Source organism: Poecilia mexicana, unplaced genomic scaffold (genome assembly GCF_051168715.1).
Source record: "Poecilia mexicana isolate PSO_F unplaced genomic scaffold, ASM5116871v1 scaffold_6, whole genome shotgun sequence".
NCBI lineage: Eukaryota > Metazoa > Chordata > Actinopteri > Cyprinodontiformes > Poeciliidae > Poecilia > Poecilia mexicana.
In genome coordinates, this window is record NW_028263375.1 from 4,526,488 (window position 1) to 4,550,372 (window position 23,885).

The following is a 23,885-nucleotide window of genomic DNA, read 5'->3' on the forward strand; positions in this document are numbered from 1 at the left end:
GTTATTAATTAAATACATTTTACAATAAATAATTATTAAAACATAATCGCGTAAAATAACATGCCAATTTGAACAATTTTCCGACGATGAAATCCTATAAACTACAATTCCCATGAGAGAAACACTCTAGGAGTGCTTTCAAAGTGTGAAGACCCCGCCTGAAACTTTTAGACAGTAAAACAGACACTTCTGAGACACTCAAATAATGCAGTAACTGAAGAAATATTTTCTATCATTTGTCGCAAGTATTTTTATTCAAATAATTAGGAGAAAGCATCGCATATTTTCATGTTATATTTCGGACCGGCACAAACAAAAAACCTGCTTTCCGAACAGTTCTTACTGCATCATGGCGGTGCTGATGGCGGTAAATTCAGGTAATGATGTTTATTTCAAGACTTTATTTAGTTATGTCTGTTTCTCTAAACCTGCATTTTTATGTCGCACAGGTAGGCTCATAAATCCAAGGTTCAGCTCGCTGTCTGTTTGTCTGAACATGATCCGCCTGGATTGTTCTGACTGCTAGCCTAGCCTAGCATAGCTAATGCAATTGAAAGCTAAATAACCGTGTGTTGGAGGATAGACACCGATTCTGTTGCTTTTTCAAAAAAAAAAAAAATTGTAGAAAATGACTGTCTTTCTAAATTAAACGTTTTCCTCAGCAGTGTTGGTTATTGCGTTTTCCTACTTGGGAGTAAAACTGACACTAACTTATAATATTGTGGTTTACAGTAATTCTGAAATTCATATATATTGCTAATCCTTAGCAAATTAGAAAGACCTTTTGAAAAACCAAAATCACGGGGTAATTTATGGCCGTCAGTTTACTTTTAAACCTGTAAAAACTTGCAATCTAAAGCAAAAATATTGTTAATAAAAACAAGAACATTTTTTTCCGTTTTTTAATGCTGCAATGAAACGTTTCCTTTGCTTTTGTTTTTGAGAAATTGCAATAAAAACATTGTCAAATGGATTTCTGATATTTCTTTATTCAGCAAATGGGTTGTTATTGTTAAAATAAATTTTCCCCATTATAAACGACGGTAGAGAACATTGAGCAAAAATGTATTTTTCTTGAAACATCTTAAAGAAACAAGATTGTTAAATTCTAAAGAAAAAAAAAACTTTAGAACAAAAACATTTTAGCAATTGGTGTCAAAGTGTTTGAAAATGATGTGCTTTGAGGAATAACGCATAACCGCAACTTTCACTACTTACATCTTACATGATCCCTGGTTTTGGCTCTGGTTAGACATCAGATCAGTGAATGTTTGATAGAAAGATGCTTTAAAATACTAACATATTATTAGGTTGGTTTTAAAAAAATCAACCCATTTTAAGATAAAGCACTAATAGTTTGACGTTGTGCCCTGTCACTAACCCAAAGTTAAACAAATAGAAACCAAAGTAAAACTGGATGTGTTTATTTTTTGTTAACAGGGATTTTTGAAGTTTTATAAATAACATTGTAAGCAGTTTATGAGCTGCAGTATCAGAACAAGACAAAGAAAACTGATGAACAGAAAGCCCAGCTAACAGCAACGGCCTTTACTTTGACTGCAGCGTCTGGAGAGAAAACTGTTTGGCTGTGGAGTCGGACCAGGATTGTTGGGCTCGGCATGTGATGCGTTCACTGACTCAGGCTGTGTTCAGAATTATAATTTTCAGCCATTGTTTATGTCCAGATTTACTATCTGGCGTCTTCTGGTGCAGAATTACGACGCATGTCTCACGTAAAGGTCAGATAAAATTCAGCGTGACCATTCAGACTGCAGACGCTTTGGAAATGATCGGATATGATTTAGTTCCACATCTGGAAGGAGAACAGATTAGATTTTTTGGGGGGTTTAAAGATTGGAAATGGGCCATTCAGACTGTTGTGAAAAAAGTCAGATATGTTTTGCTCTCTGTGTGAACGTAGCCATAGAGGACAATGTTTGGCATCATTAAGAGAACCAACATGTACAACTCAGTGATTAACCTTTGTGCTCACACAGGGGCCAGTCTGTGGGGGCCACTGAAAGAGCTGTGGGAGACGGTAGACGGAGCCATACTGAGAAGACAGTCAGAGACCGTCCACCTTCTGGATCTACAGCTGAAGAAACACAAACCTCACTTTCTCTCCCTATTTAAGAATCCGGTGAGGAAATGCAGCAACTTTGATTAACCTAATCAGCTTCTAACCCAACAGAAAGTGGCAAAAATATGTTTTTTTTGTTTTTGTTTTTGTTTTTTTTTTTTAGCCAAAAAGTGCAGAACAGAGAGAAAAAGTGCGTAAAGCCAGCACAGAAGGCATCGCCATCCAGGGTCAGCAGGGCTCCCGGCTCCTTCCAGAGCAGCTTCTGACCGAGGCCTTCATCCTCAGCGATCTGTTTGACATCGGAGAGCTGGCCGCTTTGGAGCTTCTCTTGGCTGGTAATGTGAACGTTATGTGACTACGCTGACTTAATCGTTGATCATCCCTAAAGCATCCCTCTATGTTCACCAGGTGAGCAACAGCAGCCTCATTTTCCAGGCCTGACGCGAGGCCTGGTGGCCGTTCTGCTCTACTGGGACGGGAAGCTGTGCGTCGCCAACTCTCTGCGCACGCTCATCCAGTCACGACATGGCAAGACGTTCACCCTGGATTTGAGGTGAGCCTGATTGTCATGTTTAGTGCTTGACTTTAGGGCTGAAACCATTAATCGAATTATCGATATTCATCGATTATATAGATAATTGTCAACTAATTTAGTAATCAGTTAACTTGTTAACTGGAGTACACAAACTCCAGCTTTCACACTAAATGAATGCTAAATGATTCGTTTTTTAAATAAGAAAATGAACATATTATTCCCTAAAATGCAATAGCAGCATTAACTTAGTGAGTAAAGGATGAATCTGCAGCTGTAAAAATTCAATCTTCAGCTTGTGAAAAGGTCAGACATTTTTCCTGGACTGATCATCAGCACAGTGACGAACTGATGTGTTTTATTTATTGTTGGATAGAAAAAGTAGCTTAATAATAGATTTTTTTACAGAATGAAGCTAAAACTGTCACTAAGAGAGTTTTGGTTAAATTACATCTCTGAAAATGACTTCTGTATGATCCAGTTAACATTTAATTGATCACTAAATTAATTGATAATTATTTTAATAATCTATTGATTGTGATTAATTATTTCAGCCCCACACTAAAGAAAGGTTAGGTTACTTATTTTAGACAATAAAATGTTTATATGCTTATTTAATAAAGGAATAGTTTTTTATTTGCATCTTTTACTGTATTTTTAATATTGTATAAAAAAGGAAAAAGTGATTAAATGACAGATCTGCGGAACGTGGCAATTTTTTTATCTGATTAGTCGTCAGAATAATTGATTATTTAAATAACTGATTCACTCATCTTTTACCTGGTTGTTTTTATGACTTGCCATCCGTCGTATCACAGTGAGGAGCTGGTTGCCTTGACGACCCGTTTCACAGACGAGCTGATGAGCCAGGGACTGACCAAACGTATCCTGACTTTGGTGTCAGACATAAGTGTGACGCGGGAGTTTGAGCGGCTGCAGAAAGAGCGCGGCTTGGGGAACGAAAAGCACAGGAAGGAGGTGGGAACAAACATCCTGGATCAACCAGCAGCATCAACAATTATCCTGCTTTTTTATCCAGATTTGAGCTGACAGTTTTGTTTGTGCTTCAGGTTTCTGACCTCATCAGAGAGTGTCGCCAGGCGCTGGCAGACAGCTTGTTTTCGTGGACCTGTCAGTCGCCGCTGACCAGAGACGACACCTTGGCTCTGATTGGTCACCTGGAGACGGTGACGGCTCAGGCCGATGGCTCATTGGACAGCGTAAGCCTGGCTCTGGTCATGGCTCTGCTCTACTGTTTGGACGTCAGCTTCATAGAGCAAGGAACAGAAGACAGAGAAGGTGATGCATGCGCGGCTTGAATGCGACCTGCTGTGGCGCTGCCGGCCTGACGGTGTCACTGTTTGTCCCTCAGATCTGCTCCAGGCTCTGCCGCTGCTGACGGAGAGGCAGTACGTCTCGGCGGTGCACAGCCGCCTGATGGACGGCCAGCCGTGGAAACTCCCAGGACTGCAGGCCGTGTGCCGGCTGGCCTGGGCTCTGGCTCTCAGGGTGCTCTCCCAGCTGCCGCAGGGGTCAGGTGAGGCTGCCGCAGGGGTCAGGGGTCAGGTGAGGCTTTAAGATCTGGGTTCAAAATGGCCGCTGGTTCCTGGAAGGACTTTGAGGTTAAGAGGTTTCAGGTCTGGTTTTTGGACATGTTGCAGTGTGACGTCACACACACAAGATCCAGAACCTACTTCTCATGTCCGTAGACCTTATTATCCCTCCGTCTTTTCTTCTCTCAGCTCGTTATCGTGAATTTTTCCATCTTTAATTTTCTGACAACTATAAAAACTTTTGCTACAAATTCTTGCAGAACTTTTGGTATTTCTGTTTAAACATGAATCGTCTGCAGATTATTGATTTTTACCAAAACGCTCTCCACTCTCAGTGTCTCTGACTGCTTGGTGGATGCTGGCTGGATTTCCGTGAAGCTCCAGATTGACCTGGTGTGTGTGTGTGTGTGTGTGTGTGTGTGTGTGTGTGTGTGTGTGTTCAGCCCTGGTTGAGTTCACCGAAGCGGACGAGGCGCTGGCCGACCAGGCTCTGCTGGGAGACGTCTTCCTCTTCATGAAGGAGGGGATTCTGGGATGCAGCGCTTTTGCCCAGGAAGAGTTTTACGTCCGTCGCCTCCATTCGCTCATCACAGACTTCCTTGCTCTCATGCCGATGAAGGTCAGGTGTTCCTCTTCAGACAGTTTTAATTCAGTTTATCCACTAAATAACACATTTTATTTGAATTATTTATGCCTTTTTGTGCGTCTGCAGGTGAAGCAGCTTCGTAACCGCGCTGATGAAGACGCCCGTCTGGTGCACATGTCTCTGCAGATGGACAGCGAACTTCCATCATCACTGCGGAAAGATTTGGATCACCTCATGGTTCTGGTGAGTCGTTGCAGCTTTGCCTGATTACAAATTTTGCTGGACAATAAATTATCTATGAAATAATTGCAATAAATGACTATATTGTTTTGACATAATTTTCAAGTATTATAATGATAATGGCATAATAATGCAGGAACATGTTCTCAAAGATCAACAGACTTTAAATTCCAATGAACATCTAACAGTGGAACATTTTAAATATCCAAAATAAACAAATAAAATGAATTGTGAACTCTGTAAGCAAAATGTCCTTCAAATAAAAGGTTAATTGAGACCAAAACAACAGAATGAAGACTTTTAGCTACAGTGCACCGATTTATCAGCCATCCTGTTTCCTTAATTTCGGGAGATCGGTGATCGGCCGATGTTTACGTGTGAAGCCGATCTGATCTCTCAGCAAAGGTGTGAAAATCAGCCACTGTCTTCTTATTTCTTGCTAAAGCTAACAACATAGAAAAATTTGGTTTCAGCCAAATTTGGAATCGCAGGTCAGAGTTTCTAAAGATCAGCGATCGGCCAGAAACTGTAATCGGTTCACCCCGACTTTTGTCATCCAGTTATTGGTAGAAAGAGAGAGAAAAAAGGAAAACAATAAATCACATAAATGGAAAATATTCAGCTCATTTCATTTCATCATGCCATTAATTCATTCATTGCTTATTTCAACTGGCCTCTTTGGCACAGACATATTTATACAAATCTCAGTCAGCCTTTCTGAATTCTGTCTGATGTGTTGTGTGTGTGTCAGATCGGGGAGTTTTACAGTAAGGACCCGTTTGGACTGGAGCTGGGTCTGGAGTTCTGGTGTCCCACCGAGTCTCTGCAGCACGCCTCGCTGCAGGGCTCGTACCTGGGCATGGCGCTGCAGCGGCCGCCTCATAAACAGGTCAGGGTTTGTTCAGACGCTGAGCTGCAGCTCAGCAAACAGTCCTGCTCACGTTGCTCTGTGGTGCAGGTGGTCCTGTCAAAGTTTGTGCGTCAGATGGGAGACCTTCTGCCCTCCACCCTCTACATTTCCTATCTGAGCATGCTGAAAGGCCTCGCCAACGGCCCGCAGTGTGCTCACTACTGCTTCAGTCTCCTGAAGACCAACGGGGCTACACACAGTAAGAAAACTCATTTACAGCAATTATTACTCTTTAATAACAACAGATCTGAGACGGCTGTTTTTTAAAATGGAAATCTGTAAAATTAGACTTTGAATTTCATGATGAGCGACGAGGCTGAACTGCTGAGTAGAGCTGAAATAAATAATAGAGTTTATTCACTTGAACTACTTTGTGAAGTATTTCTACTCCTTCCTGAGTGAAATTTCTGGATCCTCGCTCCACCGTGGGCAACGTCACTGAATGAAGGAGAAACTTCCACCAGACTCAGACCTGCAGCTTTTCTTACAGTTCCATAAGTTTTATATTGAAAAATGTATTTTTTTTCCCTGCTTTTGTTAGTTTGTATTTATTTATAATGATCTTTAAAATGCCAACATTTCCAAGTAACTTTATATTTTGATCTGTTTGATGATGTAATTTTTAAATATTAAATGATGTTTTGATCAGTTACTCGAGTCGCCTTTTTACTAAATACTTTTTTACTCCAGTAATTTCTTGATCGGAAACTTTTTACTTTTATTTGAGTAAAAATATGTTGGAGAAGTGATACTTTGATTTGAATACTATTTTTAGTTTCTCTACTGACTCCTTTTTCGAATAAAAAAACTTTTTGTTTACTTGATTGTTAATTAATCCTTTCCAAGTCAATATTACCTTTATAAACAGAAAAAAACTGTAAAACTATGATGTTAAATGTGCATATAAGTAAAAACGTTAAAGTGCAGCCAGAGCAAAAAGTTAGTTTAGAGCCTCGTTTAGTTTCCTTCTGCTCTTCTCTGAAGAGTCTAGAAAAGCATGAAAGTTGCTCTTTTTATGGCTTTTAGACATGAAGAGCATCTGATTTTTCCCTCTGTCCAGGTGACAACATCCAGGGAGCTTCAGGCAGTCCGGTGTCCTGGGAGCATTTCTTCCACTCCCTCATGCTGTACCATGAGAACCTGAGACGAGACCTTCCCAATCCGGACTCGGCCCACTACCGCCACCCGCCGCTGCGGGGAATCACCCAGCGAGAGCTGGAGGGACTCACCGCCTTCCTGCAGCTCCTCACCACCATTATTACCTGGGTACGACACGACAAGCAGCCCTAAAGATGCTCCTGTAACTGTGAAGCAGCAGGGTTCTCTGCTTCCTTCATCCACTTAGTAATGATTACTTTCCTCTGCAGAGTGAGAACGCTCGACTGGCCTTGTGCGAACACCCTCAGTGGACGCCGGTGGTGGTGATGCTGGGATTGCTGCAGTGCAGCGTTCCTCCGGTTCTGAAGGCGGAGCTCCTTCAGTCGCTGGCGGCTTTCGGGAAGTCGCCAGAGATCGCCGCGTCTCTCTGGCAGTCACTGGAGTACACACAGGTAGGACAGGAGACACACAGGTAGGACAGGAGACACACAGGTAGGACAGGAGACACACAGGTAGTGCAGGAGGAAACACAGGTAGGACAGGAGACACACAGGTAGGACAGGAGGAAACACAGGTAGGACAGGAGGAAACACAGGTAGGACAGGAGACACACAGGTAGTGCAGGAGGAAACACAGGTAGTGCAGGAGGAAACACAGGTAGGACAGGAGGAAACACAGGTAGGACAGGAGGAAACACAGGTAGGACAGGAGACACACAGGTAGTGCAGGAGGAAACACAGGTAGGGCAGGAGGAAACACAGGTAGTGCAGGAGGAAACACAGGTAGTGCAGGAGGAAACACATGTAGGACAGGAGGAAACACAGGTAGGACAGGAGGAAACACAGGTAGGACAGGAGGAAACACAGGTAGGACAGGAGGAAACACAGGTAGGACAGGAGACACACAGGTAGTGCAGGAGGAAACACAGGTAGGACAGGAGGAAACACAGGTAGGACAGGAGACACACAGGTAGTGCAGGAGGAAACACAGGTAGGACAGGAGGAAACACAGGTAGGACAGGAGGAAACACAGGTAGGACAGGAGGAAACTCAGGTAGGACAGGAGGAAACTCAGGTAGGACAGGAAACGGTGCAGCTACACTGACGGCGTGTTTTTACTCTGACTTGCTGAAGGAATGTCCAGAAGCCTTCAGATGTTTCCAGATCAGAACCAGAGTCCAGTTGTGTTTAATTTAATCTGCAGCTGTTCTGGTTCTGGCCCCAGAGGTTCTTTAGACACTCCCTCCACGGTTTCTTGGTATTTGATATTTTTTTATGGTCACATTGATTGATTTTTGTAAGTAAAGCTTTTATTGTCATTTGTACGTTGTGTACTCAGCACAGAGTTTTCTCCTCCTTCTGCTTCACTTAACCACTTGAACTTTATGATTTTTTGTGTATTGACCCCAGATTATAACTAGACATTGAGCAGTGGAGTAGAAGCGACAGATCCCTGCCTCGCTCCTTTCATGACTGTTTTGTGTTTTCCAGATCCTTCAGACTGTCCGAGCGCCGGGCCAGAGGCAAGCAGCCGGGATTGAGGTTGGTCTTTGTCTGGGTTTTCACCCTGTCATCAGATCTGGATCCGTCTGATTCTGGTTGTGTTTGGCTCTCAGGTGGAGCTGAATGAGATCGAGTCGAGCTGTGAGGAGTATCCTCTGACCCGGGCCTTCTGCCACCTCATCAGCACCCTGGTGGAGAGCAGCGTACCTGGTAATTTGGGGGCGGGGCTTCGCGTTCCCGGCTTCCAGCCCTACCTGAACTTCCTGCGTGACTCCGTGTTCCTCCCGTTCCCGACCCGAGCGTATCGCCGTCCAGCCGAGAAGGTAAAACATTTTGCTATATTTTATTTTATCCCAGCTGTGGAATGTAGAATATTACCACAAAACATTTACTTACAAAGTAATAAATTATATTAAAGAATTCAAGGATTTTTACTGTCACACCAGCTCATATTTGTATGTTTATGGTATAAAACCTGATAAATAAGTGAAGAGTATAAACGGGTATATTTGAAAAAAAAAAAAAAAAGAACAGTTAAAGTGTAATGAAGCTGTATTAACAGAGGTTCATTTGTTTTTATCTCCAAAGTGAGATAAAATGTTTATCTGAAAATGTTTGATAGATTCTTTAAACTGATACAAACCCGTTTCTTCTTCTGTCAGTGGGAGGTCGCTGACGGCGTCCTGGAGGTTTTCCACAAGCTGCTGCGCGACTACGAGCCGCAGCCTTCGGACTTCGTGCAGGAGACGGTGGAGCTGCAGGGGGAGCAGGTCCTCGCTCACAAGCCGCCCGGCCACAACATCATGTTCCACCTGCTCAACGACTCGCCCATGCTGGCGCTCTGCCTCAGCCTGCTGGAGGAGGGCGTCCGCCAGCTGGACACCTACGCTCCCTTCCCCGGTGAGGAAAGGCTCTCTGCCTGCCGAAGGCTTCTTTTTTTTTTTAAGAGGACATATTTTGTAAAATTCACATTTTGCATGTTTTTGTACTTCCATGTGGGGTTTCTACAGCTTCTAAAAACAAAGTGCTTAAAAATCCCTCCCAGCTGGTTTTTGGAGACAAGTTAAAATTTGCTGGATTATGAGCCATTTCCAAAACCTCCTGAATGTAACATCACAAATCAGCCAGCGTTGCTCGTCACCTAGCAACCCAAGCTGAGCTCCAGCACATTTGGTCTGTATATGCTGTACAATGGCTGCTGGAAAAGACAAAGAGTTTACCATCCTGAAACCACCTACTACATTCCAATTGGTTGTGCAGGAGGCTCCAGTTTTGCTTTTCAAAGACATGGTTGAATAATTGCTCATCTGTTTGCAGCCATTTTTATGTGCGAGTGCAAACGTTGAGTTGGGGGGCGTGGCCGGCAGCAGCTCATTTGGATTTAAAGTGACAGTAAACCTTAAATCAGCTGAAAATAGGCAGAACTGACCAGACTAAGATTTTGTTGTCCAAAGATGATTTTGTGCAAAAATATGGACGTGTTTGTACAGCAAGTAGTCTCTTTGAACCCGTCACAGCAGTTGATTTAGAAATAACTAATGTTTAACATTAGGGCTGAAACGATTCCTCGAATGATTCGAGTACCTCGATTACTAAAATTCCTCGAGGAAAATTTACCTGCCTCGAAGCTTCGTTAATTTATGTTTTATTAGTTAGCGCACCGTGTTCCGGCCGGGACTTCATTTGCGTTGCGCGGAGCTCTCACTTCCGCCTCTGAGTTGTTGACAAAAGCTAAGTCTCAGCGGCATAAAGTCCAATCTTCAAGATTGGCCCGTGGGGATTTTATTGATTGATGATAATGCCCGACTTTTTATCGTTTTTGGGGAACCAATAAGCATCCTTAAAATGACTGGGGAATGCCTGGAGTACGGCAGCATTTCTCCTCCGGGGCTGCTGGTTGAAAGCGAACGGCGGGAAGAGCGCTGAGGTGAGCGGATAGCCTGAACAGGGCGGGCGGCTGAGTAGCTGATGCTTACCGTGTAAATGTAGCTTTACCGACGAACCGCACAATAAATTTCATATCCCGGTCTGAAGAAACGGGTGGCGGAGCGCATCGTACATGGCTGGTAGATGAGTTTCTGAGTGTGACCAGTGAAGGTGTCGTAAATATCCCGTATTGCTTCCCCCGTGTTCGTCCCCCGGTCTAACGGTTCGTCAGTCCGCTGGTCTATTTCCTCCCCTCCACCCCATGTTCGTTCATTCGCCCTCTCCTCCCACTCCAGGCGGCATTTCCCGTATTTTCAAACCCAAAGCGTGACAGGTTAGGTGGCAAGGTGAGTTTAATTAATCTATTAAACTCACTGAAGATGAATACATAAACTAAAAGCTGGATTGTAGACATTTTTTATAAGCATATTTGTGAGCCTGCCTCTTTGTTATTAAATTCAATATAATTTCAGATTTTTCTATAACTTTTCTTCTGGTTAACTTAGAAAGTGAGCTATTATTGTTACAGGTTAGTTTTCTAAACTACAAAAAAGCAACTGTTAGGGATGCTCAAATATGAAAAATTGGACTGATATTGATATCTGATAGTAACACCGGTATTATGCCAGATTTACCAATATTTCATTTTAGAATTTTTTTTTATCCGATTACTCGATTAATCGTAAGAATAATCGATAGATTACTCGATTACTAAAATATTCGTTTACAACAGCCCTATTTAACATGTAGAATATGTTTAACTTATGGAATACTTGCATTGCATAAAGATGTTTATTAGATCTATTTTTCAATCTTTAGTTTTAAAAGTATGTTTTTTTTTTGTCTTTTACATAATTTTCCACAAATGTCAACATCCCACAGAAGAAAATGTGTTTATTTGTTTACAAAGATTTACGTTTTCCGTTGCGTGTTTCTTTAAAACTAACAAACAAATTCCTAGAGCATATATTTATCTTTTTTTCCCAAAAGGTCACATAACATTTTTGGCTCTAAAGTTTTGTTTCACTGGACTGAGGGTAAATTTGGCTCTTTAAATTATAAAAGTTCTAAAGTTTAAAAGGCCACATAAAAGCATATATTGGGCCAGATTTGGCCCCCAGGCCTTAAGTTTGACCCCTATGCCTTCCAGGTAAGAAGCACCTGGAGTCCGCCGTGCTGCACTGCCTGTGCCTGCTGGACCTGGCGCTGCAGAAGGAGGTGATGTTCATGGACCTGCTGCGGGAGAGCCAGTCGTCTCTGCTCGTCTCGCCCCTGGAGCAGCTCTTCCAGGGCGTCAGTCCGCAGACCAGGAGAGCCGACCACATCGTAAACATCGCCAGGTACGCACTCGGATGTCGGTCCAGTCGCTTTGTCTTGTTGCAGGTTCAGATTATTGACCTCATGATCGGTTTCTGCTGCAGGTATCTTTACCACAGCAGCTCAAACCCAGAAGCTGCTTTCCAGAGCGCCAGGATTCTGCGACGCATCGCCAACTACCCCAACATCCAGATACGGCTGGTGGGAGATTTCACACACGACCAGGTCTGCACAGCTCAAGCACACTACAGCTGCTAAGATAAATGTTTTAAAGCTTTCAGCTGTAATTTAAATGTAAGGGATCCATGTTGGCCTATATATGTTGTAATTTTCCTCTTAAAGCAGAAGTTGTTGTTTGTGATGCATAAAAACTCATGATTACTTCAAAAAGTTTGTATCTTTGTTATATTTTTTACCTACGGGGGTTGCCATTTTTCTGTATTGTGCAATGCATGCTGGGACAAAATGGGCTGATGTCTATAAACAAAAGAGTCAAAGTGATGGAGGCTGATGAGGGCCGCCCACAAAACATCTGGACTGAGGAAAACAGCATCAGAGTTTTGATGTGTTTAAATGTAAGACGTCCCTGAATCAGACAAACATGATGGGCGTCTGATCTGCTGTTTATTAGCACTTTATAACTTTAATGTGCAAAATAATTACTGCGCTGGCTGGATGAAGCTAGCGCTGTAGCACCTAGCATATGAAATCTCCCCAGGATGCATTTAAGTGAAGACAACATGGCGGCATCCGGGTGACAATATTTTATTTAAAAAATAAAACGGCCTTCAATATTTTCACTGTAGATTTTCTCAAATTAAGTCTGATGTTTAAACTAATGATGGATCCGCATGATTTGCTCTCTAAGTCTGAAGCTTCCTTCCAGTTTCACATAGAAATCTTTGTAAATAATTTCATGTTTTCTCTTGTGGTTCAGGCGGTGAGCGAAAAGCTGATGGCTGGATTTGTGGAGTGTTTGGACAACGAAGAGGCAGAAGAAGGAACAGAAGGAGAAGATGGTGATTCACTTCTGTTGTCTAATATTTAACTGCTAAATCTGTCATGATAACTAATTTTGCTGGATGATAAATGTTTCCAGATGTTATTGCTGTAAACGATGACATTGTTGCTTTGAGACCATTTTCAGGTAATATAGAACAGAAGCAACAAATAAAATGAATTATGAAGTCTGTAAATTAAATAGTTTCTTCATAAAAGCACCAAACTGAAAACTTTCATCATCAAATTTTTGGTAAAAAGAGAGAAAATAGAATTCTGTAAAATGAAAAACTTGAGGCAGTGAAACTGACCAATCAGAGTTGTTGGTCCTTAGATGTTGATCGACCAAAGAAAGTGGCGAGAATCCGACATGAAACCCAGATCCACATCCTGAACCTGCTCATCACCTCCTTGGAGCTGAAGGCGCCCAACCTGGCGCTCTACCTGCTGGGTTATGAAGTCAAGAAGCCGGTGGCTTCCACCAACCTGCAGGATCCAGGTGAGTGCAGCGGATTGAGCTCACCTGTTGATGGTTGTGACCAGGTGATGTGAGCGTCGTCTGAACCGCTGCAGGTGTGCTGGGGTGTCCGCGCAGCTGCCTGCACGCCATCCTGAGTCTGCTGCAGCGCGGCACAGAGAAACGGTCCGGACCCGTCCTCACCCAGCAGGCGCCTCACCTGGCGGAGCTCTGCTACCAGGTAACCTTCGTCACTGAAATGTTGTTGGATTGAAATGTTTTGTCTGAGTTGCACAGTTTGTGTGGTGTTTCAGGTGATCTACCAGCTGTGCGCCTGTCCTGACACATCTGGACCCACCATGCGCTACCTGAGGACCAGCCAGGACTTCCTGTTCTCCCACCTGCAGCACCTCCCCTTCGTCCTGACAGGTGAGTTCAGAATACCTGCTGAGACATCCAACCTTTACAGCAGTGAAGCTCATTCATATGACTGGAGCGCCCCCTGGTGTCAGGAAGCAGATGCACAGTTCTGCTTCTGGATGGACAAACGACTCGCATCAGCGATTTAACTCTTTAAACTTTAAATATTTTTCAGTAAAACAGTAATTTTTTTCACATTTTAACTTACAGAATGTCAAAGAATTAATACGTTTTATTCAACAGCACATTAATTTTTCATTGAAAACTGTCAGAAAAAAATGTGCAAGTTTGACATAAAAATGGTTCAGAAAAAGAGAATATTCCTGATACTGTTAGTTTAATTCTTTGTGGAAACATTAAACAGATACTGCCTCTAAATCTGCTAATGCCAGCATGTTTTTAATTATTAACTTAGATTTTTTCTCTGTTCTTCATCATTTTTGCTGAAGTTATTTGGAGCCACGGCGGCCGGTTGCACACCCCGGATCCAAACCGTCCCATAATAACCATGCGAGTGAGTGTTGGTGTTATTTTCCTGATTGTGATGCGTTTGTCTGCAGAGAACCAGATTGCGACGCTGTCCCAGATGTCGTGGCTCATGAAGACGGCCGCCATCGAGCTGAGGGTGACCTCGCTGAACCGGCAGCGCTCGCACACGCAGCGCCTCGTCAGCCTGCTGCTGGACGACCAGCCGCACCTGCAGCACGCAGGTACGCCGTGGGCCCGGTCTGCTGAGGATTACAGCACAGCTGCTGCTTTTATCTTCAGTCTTTAAAGGAAGTTTTATTCAATATGGTCATTAAAAAATAGAAAATCTGTTTTAAAATGTTGCGTTTTGCAATGCTGTGCAGCATAGTTGACCTCAAAGCTGTGTTTTTTCCAGCTGATGGAGAGTCTGGCATGGAAGAAGACAGCAGATCAGTCAGCGGTTTCCTCCACTTTGAGACGGTCTCTAAAGGTTTGTGCCAAAAGTGAAGCTCATCTTTAGGTAGAACTGGCCGATGTGGCTTAAATAAAACCTCCGATGTTTTTCATGCCAGATAAACGACGGCGTTTTAGGGCCATTGGAGATAGAAAAGGAGTAAATTTACCCCAAACTTTTCTAGAAAAACCTTTAAATTGGAGTTTTAAAAGTCAAAAATGTTCAACTTTCGGAGCTCAGAGAATTTTCAAATTTTGACAGAAAATTTCTCTGACGTCACTGAACTTTGGAAACCCAGGGAGGCATTCATGGAAAATAAATCCTGATTTTCAAAAACTCTTTAAAAACTAAACAATCAATTAATTCATAAAGTCAATTTGATGCCCAGCCCTTTTCCCAGGCATGTGTCGAAGTGTGTGAGCCTCGGTAAATCCTCCTCATGTCGGAGTGTGTGTTGGTGTTTTCCTCCATCAGTGCGCAGGAAGCTGCTCAGCGTTCTGGACGCCATCGACTTCAGTCAGGACTTACCGGAGCTGCTGCAGCTGGACTTCTTTGAGCGCGCTCAGATCGAACAGGTGATCTCCAACTGTGAGCACGTGAACGAACAGGGTCACACCGTCTGCAACGTCAAGGTCAGTTTGACGACGGCCTGCTGGTTCGCCTGCTTCTCCGTCTGGATTTCTCCCAGTTTCATTCTGCTTTCCCACTTTGTTCCCAGTTGCTGCACAGAGTGCTGGTGGCCGAGGTGAACGCCCTGCAGGGCATGGCCGCCATCGGACAGAGACCGCTGCTCATGGAAGTAAGTACACCCCCCATACATCCATCTGAGTGAACAGCAGTCTGTCCGTCCAGCCGTCTTGAGTTCTGAACTTTTATCTTTATATTAAAAATCGTTTTTCTGACTCCGTCCTTCGTCTCTGCGTCGTTTTGTTTTTCCCTCAGGAGGTGAACTCCATCCTGCAGCAGGTGGTGGAGCGGAACCGCGTCCGCCGCAGCCTGAGCGCCAAGCGGCACGCGCTGCAGTCCTGGAGGAGCCTGGTGGAGACGCTGCTGACCGCCTGCCCAGCTGACCTGATTCCTGCTGACGACCGGCAGCTCATCATCAGAGACCTGCTGCTCGACCTCTTCGATAAGGTCACCGACTCGTCTGCATCCCTTATGTTGGCTCAGAGTTTGGTTCAAGCCTGGAAATCCTAGAAAATGCTTGAAAGTCATTTAAGTGTTTTCAAGGTTTTGATTTTGAAGTCCTTGAAAGTGCTGCAGAGTTTTGTAATTAAGTGAAATCAAGCATTTGTTTAAAAGCCTAAATTTGGAAAACATTTACAGTTGAAACCAGATATTTACATACACCTGAAAAAGTTGTCTGTCTGAAGTTAAATCAGTTTAAACTTATTTTATTTTGTATATTTAAAATATTTTCCAGCTCCAGTGTTAAATGCTTTTTGGCCTTTGAGAGGGAAAACTTGTGTTATTATTCCGTTATCATTAATATTTTAAAATGGCCTCAAAACAACAACGTTATCATTTATCCCAGTCATTTCTGGGACATTTTATCGTCCCGTAACATCAGTTATGGTGACTCCAGGTTTTATCGGAGGACGCAGCAGGAGAGTTGATGCCCATCGTTGCCGGCGCCGTCTTCACCCTGACCGCCCAGCTCAGCCAATCGGTGCTCTCGGAGCAGCAGCAGGGCGTGGGATCAGAAGCGTCTTCTGGCTTCGCCTCCATCGCTAACTCCGCCCTCCACCTCATCCTCCGCAAGCTGCTGGACTTCATCCTCTGCACCGGTTGGTCGTTGTTTCCTCCCTGCTTTCTATCGGACAGGAAATCTGTGATTAAAACGCCATTTTTTCCGTTCTGAAGGAGGCGGATACCAGCGGCTGCGTGCGCACCTGTACGGCTCTCTGCTGTATTACCTGCAAATGGCCCAGAAACCAGAGGAGCCAGACACTCTGCAGACCGGTACAACTCCAGCTGACATTATTGGCGATCTTTGAAGGGAAAGGAGAATTTACCAGAACTTGTCTTTGTTTCTGCAGCTGGAAAAGCCATGTGGGAGCGACTGACGGCTCCCGAAGACGGATTCTCCAAACTGCAAAGGGAGAATCTCGCCATCATCGAAAGCTACGGCAAAACGCTGATGGAGGTCGTCTGTAGGGACGCCTGTGACGGCCACGAAATAAGCAGGGTGAGAGAACTGGCTTCTGGACTCCCACTCTGAGTCATTTTACCTCAGTCTGCTGGTTTTCCACTAAAATAGATGATTTAAGGGTTTTTCCTCCTGATAGTCCGGCAGGCTGGGTTCTATCGGTCCATCCCACAGCATCTCCAGCTGTGGTTCTCTTCCTCTGCTCGGATCGTGTAATTAGGATTTCTAGATAAAGAGTAAAATAAATAATAAAGCATGAAGTGACTCAGAACAGCAGATCTGAACAGATCTGCCTCATGTTTCAGACACTTTGCCGCTGATATCCGATCTAGACATTTTGTGATTATTAGGACCGATACAGATATTGACATCGGATCAGTTTAGCTCCAACAAAAACCTCTGAAGACACTGAGAGCAACTTCCTGTTTCACCAGATGGAAACAAAATGGAGGTCTCAGATTTTAGCGGTTGGAGGATTTCTCTTTAGGCTAAAGACCACGAGACATTTCTGCTGCTAGCGCTAGGCTAGCACTTTTGTTTTGGTTGTATTTACCCAGAATGCCTTGCGCTGCAGTCCATTTCCCGCTTTTAGAGCGGTCTCTGGTCCGCTCTCCACTTCAGCTGGACCCAGACCGAGGAACCACAGTTTGATTTTTTATTTTTAAGTTGATTATTTAACCACACCTCACAAACGAACTGGACTTTCTAAGCAGACGGACTGGAGTTGGATTAAAGCGGACTGAACAGAACTGCTGTGAACGCATCGTTAGTTGTTTGTCTTCTTAGGATTTGAACCGACTCGTGTTTGTGGACAACTGAACCATTTTGAAAAGGAACTAGTGAAGCGCGAGTTTATCTTGGATCAGCTGTTTGAGGTTTTTTCATCCGGTAGCGATCTGCCACTGATTCCTGGTTCTGTTTCCCTTCGCTTCGGGTCAGATGCTGGCTCTGGCCGTTCTGGACCGCATCCTGTCCATCGATCGTCAGAATCAGTGGCTGCTCTACGTGTGTAACAGCGGCTACCTGCGCTCTGTGGTGGAGAGTCTGCGGCAGGACGACGCCGCCCTGCAGAGCCTGCTGGCGCCGCAGCCGCCCCTCCTCAAGCCGCTCTACATCTACGAAAGCAAGATGGTGAGCGGCGCCGCTCAGACGCTCCAGGTGTTTGCAGGTGAAGCTAACGGACTGTGTGGCTGCAGGCTCTGCTGACTCGTGTGGCGAAAAGTGGGCAGGGAGCCGTGGAGCTGCTGCGCTGCGGCCTGGTGGCGCAGCTGATCGAGTGCCAGGTGTTCGACATGGTTCCCGACTCCGACTCCCACAGGTACCGAGCTCAACATGCCTCTGATCCTGGAATACTTTACTTTTCTGAACATTTAACACAACAAATGGGCAAATTTTTATAATAGGCTATTTTCAGAGTTCATATTTCAGGTTTGGAAAGTCCTTGATTTCTGTTTGAAGTCCTTGAAAGTGCTTCACATTCAAGCCTCACAGTTTAGTAAGACTAAATTTGTACAACATTATTTTACCACATATTTTTATACACCTAATAAAAATACTTGCATCTTTTTTTTCACACTGAAGTTAAAGAAAACTAAAAATCAAAACGATTTCAATGTGATAAAGTTTATAAAACCTGGTAAGAACATTTTTACCTGAACAAGATTAGCTTGGATTGTTTCAATGTAATGAATATTTATTACTCCTCATGACTTACATTTTATAAATTAAATAAATTATTGAAATTGGGGGATTTTTTTTTTTGTTTGTGTTTTGTTCAGCTGCGTACGGTTTGTAAAAGAGACATTTCAAAACATGACATTTTATTTAATTTAAATAAAGTTTGAAAATGTTATTGTGTAAAAAGAGTGATGTTAGCTCAGCGCTAATCCTAGCCTGGTGTCTGACTGTGTTTGTTGCCATGGTAACTCAGGATGATGAGGGATCCGTCGGGCTTCATCCCGAGTCCGATAGATCGCTACAGGCAGATCCTCCTACCAACCCTGAAGCTTCTCCAGGTCATACTGACGTCTACGTCCATGAACCACCAGCAGGGGGCGGCGCAGGTGAACACAACTCTTTATAAGGGCTGCAGCTATCGATTGTGTTATTCTGATGATTAATTGGATAAAAAAAACATTCAGTAGATTTTTCATTTAACCACTTAAGCTCGTTTGATGCAATATTGGAAAAAGATGCAAGTAACAAATAATTGACTTCCTTTTATTAAGAAAATAAACATTTTATCATCTGACATGTAAAACCACAGCAGTCCCTTAGTGAACCTGAACCAGGCGACGTTTTGGCTAAAACATATTTACAGACGAAGATGTTTTTATCTGAAATGCAACATGTAAATATTTTTTGTACAGTTGCATGTAAAGACATTTTTTAGCTTCTCTATTCCAGTTAGCAATTAATTGATTACTAAATTAATTTACCTCAATTTCAATAATTGATTCATCCCGATTAATCCGATCTGTTGCTTCAGCTGCAAATAATATAATGTAAAAGATGCAGCTCTGTATTACATAAAGGCCTAAGTGTGTGTGTGTGTGTGTGTGTGTGTGTGTGTGTGTGTGTGTGCGTGCGTGCGTGCGTGCGTGCGTGCGTGCGTGTGTGTGTGTGTGTGTGCAGGTCCTCCAGTGGCTGATCGTCCATGCAGACACGGTTCAGTCTTTGCTGCGCTGTCAGGATCTGAGTCTGGGAGCTCTGAAGGAACTCTCTCTGCTCACGGCCATCATCAGTAAAACCGCTCTGCCAGGTAAAAAACCTCAACAAGAGCAGAAAAGGCTTGTTGCATCTTTTTATTAACTACATTGTTGTCATTTCATTGTTTTTCTGTGGCGTATTCCCTTTGATTCAGCGTCTTAATCAGGTTTCTGTCCTGCTAGGCATCCTGGAGATGGGAGGAGACATCAACAGCGCCGCTCTGATGGAGTTCCAGGGTCACATCACCAGATTTCAGGTGAATCACGTCAATAGTGAAGCTTCCTGGGGCTCTACCTCCTTTCTACAGACATTAAATTATTTCCAGGTCTGGATGAATCTGGTAAAATGTTTGATTTGAAACAAACTGGCTGTAAAAATGTCTAACAAAGCAGATAAATTTTAAAAGTTTCTAATCTGTGCTTGGAAGCATTTATGTCTCCATTCAAGGCATTTTAAAATCCACCAAACTCTGAAAACATTTTCATTGTTGTTTTGTTTCAGTATTTCAGAAACCTGCTGAAAATCACAATCAACTATTAAGACAACTTTGCAGCTAATACTTATTTTTAATGTTGTCATTAAATAGTGTGCAGGTGTTTGTGCATCATTAAAATCTTTTAAATTAATCTTAAAATGTAAGTGAAATACGGCGTGTTGGGCCTGACACACTGACAGGTTTTCTGTCCCTGAATTTATTTTTGTTTTCAGATCATTTTAAAGTCATTTATTGACTCTGGCATCACATGTTAACTCTTTCAAAGACTGATAAGATTTAATCTTGTAAAGAACTCTAAAACTGAGACATATTTTAAAACACAATAAGTAAAACTCAAATAAAACCACACATTATAGAAACCATAAATAAAATGGAAAAGAGCCTCAAACAGACCTAGAAATGTCACAGAGTGGCTAAAGTTCCCCAGAAACAGTTGCTGCTGCTGTTACGGTTAGCACTAAGCTAACAGCAGCATGTTGTGCAACTCATTTCATTGATAAAAGTCTTGAGTTGTGAAGCCTGAATAAAAACAGTAACAGGTGTCTGGTTTTCAGCGGCTGTGCCTGTCCCTGCTGGGTCGCCTCGCAGGAAGCGAGCGGGAGCGGCTGCTGAAGCAGGCGGACGTTTCTTCACCCGGAGACTCGGCCGAACGACGGGAGGAAATGGAGGCGGCCATGATGCAGGTCTGACCGCCTGAAGCAGAGTCCGCCTCCTGTCCGGTCTGAGGCCATTGCTGCTGACGCATGTCTGCTCCGTCCTGCAGGTGTGCGCTAACATCATGGAGTACTGCCAGACGCTGCTGCTGCAGAGCTCCTCCCAGGCCCAGTTCAGCATCTGCCTGTTCAGCCCGTCAGGCAGCGAGCCGGCCGGCCGAGACGGAGCGCGCTCAGGTGGGTCGCATCGCTCCACTCACTCCTTCCAGTGTTGTACTTTTAAAATCTGTGCCTGAATCACTTTATTTTGCTTAAAGAGGCTCTTCTTGTTTTTTCCAGATCTCTCGTCCTCCGTGCCGTCTGTCGCTCACTCGCGCGTTCCCAGCCTGGGTCTGGTTCTGTACCTGCTGAAGAACAGCGCTGCAGATTTCTTCCAGTTCCACCAGAGCCACAGGCAGAGCCTGGGAAAGCTGCAGAGCCTGGAGCAGCTTCCTCCAGAGGAGCTGAAGGAGGTCAGCATCTACCAGCTTACAACCACATCCTGTCAGAAACCGGAACGTCAGTCAGCCTGTTCTCTGCCGGAACCTTGTCAACTTATTTATATCAATTATTTAATTCCAGAGGGGAAATTTAACTTAGAATTCTCTATTTATCCTTTAAACTAAAGGTTATAAATTCAGCCATTAATAGAGAGTACTTTCATCGCAGAAAACAGAAAACTTCTCCAACATGAGCAGTGTTTAAAAACAGTCACAAAAGGTGGTGAAATGAAGGTCATTTATGGCAAAAATGTAATTTAAGGTTTATAAAATGGATACAAATGGAAGAAATCTTTTTTGTGTGTGAAAAATCAATTTGTGTTGCTACTTAATAGATATTTGCAATATTTGTTCATCTTCCAAAATCTACCTGAGAAACAAGCAGACAGATCGGACACACACTGGAGAATTTAAATGGCTCCGTTTATTTTTTTATTAATGCATTTTTTACTCACGGTGTCGGTTTTGGACTTTAACTGGATTTCAAGTGATTAATTCATTTTTGCTGAAAATTTGCAATAAACTCAGTTATGAGTTGGTGTGATAAAAATGCAGGGATATGGAGATTTTTCACAAAAAATAGAAAAGGTAAATCAAAACTTAGTGTCTCATTTGCTCCTAGAAATGTTTCAGAACGTTTATTATGCCACCAAAAATGTTTGTAGCCTTTTAAAATGATATTTTCAGTGAAGCTTGTGTAGCCGACTGTGTGTGTGTGTGGCTGTGTGTAGCTGTGCCAGGGCCTGGTGTCGGGTCCGGGCGGCGTGGAGAAGATCTCGTCGGTCCAGAGGAGTCTGCTGGCCAGGCGGCGGCTGGTCCAGTTCATCAACAACAGAGCCAAACTGCTGGCCTTGTGCTCCTGTATCCTTCTGTTCACAGAGGAACGTTTAGCCCCGCCCACTACATAAAGTGGGCGGAGCCTAGATACATTGAGGGGCGTGGCCAGGCCAAGATGGTTCCCTTAAAGACCAATTTAGACAGTTTATCAATTGTGAATTAGTTGCAGTTTAAATTGAGGATTGTAATGTAATCTGAATGATTTTAAGCTTCACACTGTGAAATGCTGACATGCAGACCAACCAGGTGATGTCAGAGAAACAGAGCTGGTCATAATCTTTTGGTGTAGAACTGCCTTAACTCACCTCTTCCTCAGATGTTATTGAGACCTGCTTGTTTGTGTTGTGGCGCCATCTGGAGTACTACCTGCTGCACTGCACTCCCAGCGACCCAAAAGACTCCCTGCTGCCTGGAAGCAGTTTGTTCAGAACCCGGCTGGCGGACGGTGAGACGACAACATGACCGTTGTTCTGTTTTGTTTTAGATTCTGGTTGACGGTTTTGAAATGTTCTAGAAAAATGAAGGTTTCAACTCCAGATTTTTTTGGTTGTGTGTTAAACATCTATGATTTAAGAGACGCTTTGCCTTGTTGTTCTGTTTGCACTCAGAGATTTCTGCATCTCGTCTGTTTTTCAGATTCGCTTGGCGCGCTGCAGGCTGGCGGCGGCCGTGGAATCGGACTGTCCAGAGTCAGCCAGCAAGATCTGGACCTGGTAGGAAACATTTAGATCTTTCATATTACTATTATTGTAATGCTGTTTTATTTATTTTTTTTATGCATTTGCAATTTTTCTTGCTGTGTGCAAAGCAAATTTCCCCTTGAGGATAATAAAGTTTACCTAATCTAAGATGGAGGAAAGTGATACGTACTTAAAGTTTTATTATAAAATATTGTTGTACGACTGCAATAATAACTGACAATAAGAACTATTTACTGCATCATTTTTAGGTCTTTTTATAGGCAACTGAGCGTCACAGCAATTATAACCCACAACCACAAGAGCAACTGTTAAAAAACATTTGCATTTGTAAAATGTTTTAACGTTTATTCTTTTCAAATTGATTTGTATTTATTGCCGAACAAACTGGAGAAAATGCTAAAACTACCATTTCGGACCATAAATACAGTTTTGGGGGTTTTGAACATTTATTAGAATTTACTGTGACAACAAAGTATAAAAATTCTTATAAATGTATCATGATAAACGATAAACGATACGATAACATGCTCACGACTCCGTTTTTCTCTGTGCTGCAGCTGAAAGGTGACATGGCTGCAGGCTTCGGCGAGGCTCTGCAGAGGAAGCTGCTGGAGGTCGAAGGTCAATACAGCCAGGTCCGCTCCCGCTACACCTTCATCCAGGCGCTGGTCCGCAGGATCCGCGGTTTGCTGCGGCAGCCCAAGAGCTGAGCGCTCCGGCGCAAAAGACTGACCCGATGCTTCTGATGCGGCGTCGCTTTGTCACGATTCTAATAATGTCGACGATTGTTTGAAGAACGCACCTATATTTCTACTAAGAATTTGATATTCTTCTGGTTTGTCAATGTTTTTCTTTTCTGAAAATAAATCTTTTCTAAATATGTAAAATGTTTTTATTACACTTAAAACTAGAACATGAAAAGAAAAATAAATTTTTACTGTGGCTTAGGTCTCCTGGAAAATGAAATCACAAAATTGGTGTCAATCAACTCGACTAAGTTTGTGCAGCAAAACTTGTTTGTGCTACTTTGACTTTGAAGATATCAATGAAAGTTTAAAGGTCAAAAGGTCAACCAGTCCCTGTCCCCACCACTTTTACAAAATCAAAAATGATCTTCAAAATTTCATATCTTCAAAGCCAAATGTAGTCAAGTTGACATCAATTTTCTCTATTTGAAGAAGGTGAGGGAGGGCTGATTGACCTCATGACCCCTGGAAGCATTTTTTTTAGGTTTTGTTGACTCTAGAGGCCTTTATTTG

At 43.2% G+C, this 23,885-nt stretch overlaps 1 protein-coding gene across 1 annotated transcript; it reads left to right on the forward strand.

Annotated features, from left to right (window-relative positions):
* Positions 1 to 167: 167 nt before the first annotated feature.
* On the forward strand, positions 168 to 23,513 carry nup205 (nucleoporin 205). Its single transcript, XM_015010994.2, has 42 exons — positions 168 to 377; positions 1,998 to 2,140; positions 2,244 to 2,415; positions 2,489 to 2,633; positions 3,431 to 3,590; positions 3,683 to 3,911; positions 3,985 to 4,149; positions 4,609 to 4,784; positions 4,878 to 4,994; positions 5,743 to 5,880; positions 5,950 to 6,100; positions 6,962 to 7,167; positions 7,269 to 7,451; positions 8,490 to 8,540; positions 8,615 to 8,824; positions 9,164 to 9,401; positions 11,578 to 11,767; positions 11,849 to 11,969; positions 12,682 to 12,763; positions 13,078 to 13,242; positions 13,317 to 13,441; positions 13,515 to 13,629; positions 14,181 to 14,330; positions 14,504 to 14,578; positions 15,017 to 15,174; positions 15,261 to 15,341; positions 15,485 to 15,676; positions 16,128 to 16,329; positions 16,406 to 16,504; positions 16,582 to 16,730; positions 17,631 to 17,822; positions 17,888 to 18,009; positions 18,622 to 18,754; positions 19,326 to 19,452; positions 19,583 to 19,656; positions 20,451 to 20,579; positions 20,660 to 20,786; positions 20,889 to 21,061; positions 21,820 to 21,949; positions 22,242 to 22,370; positions 22,562 to 22,638; positions 23,184 to 23,513. The coding sequence occupies exons 1-42, from the start codon at positions 350 to 352 to the stop codon at positions 23,334 to 23,336; spliced, it is 5,982 nt and encodes a 1,993-aa protein (XP_014866480.2). The 5' UTR covers positions 168 to 349; the 3' UTR covers positions 23,337 to 23,513.
* Positions 23,514 to 23,885: the final 372 nt, after the last annotated feature.

What these genes read in the sequence shown, in the direction of transcription:
- nup205 (XM_015010994.2), top strand. Translation starts at nt 350, where the DNA reads ATGGCGGTGCTGATGGCGGTAAATTCAG. An exon ending in TTTGGAGCTTCTCTTGGCTG is followed by an intron (nt 2,416 to 2,488) that starts GTAATGTGAACG and finishes TATGTTCACCAG; the next exon opens with GTGAGCAACAGCAGCCTCAT. An exon ending in AGTCACTGGAGTACACACAG is followed by an intron (nt 7,452 to 8,489) that starts GTAGGACAGGAG and finishes TGTGTTTTCCAG; the next exon opens with ATCCTTCAGACTGTCCGAGC.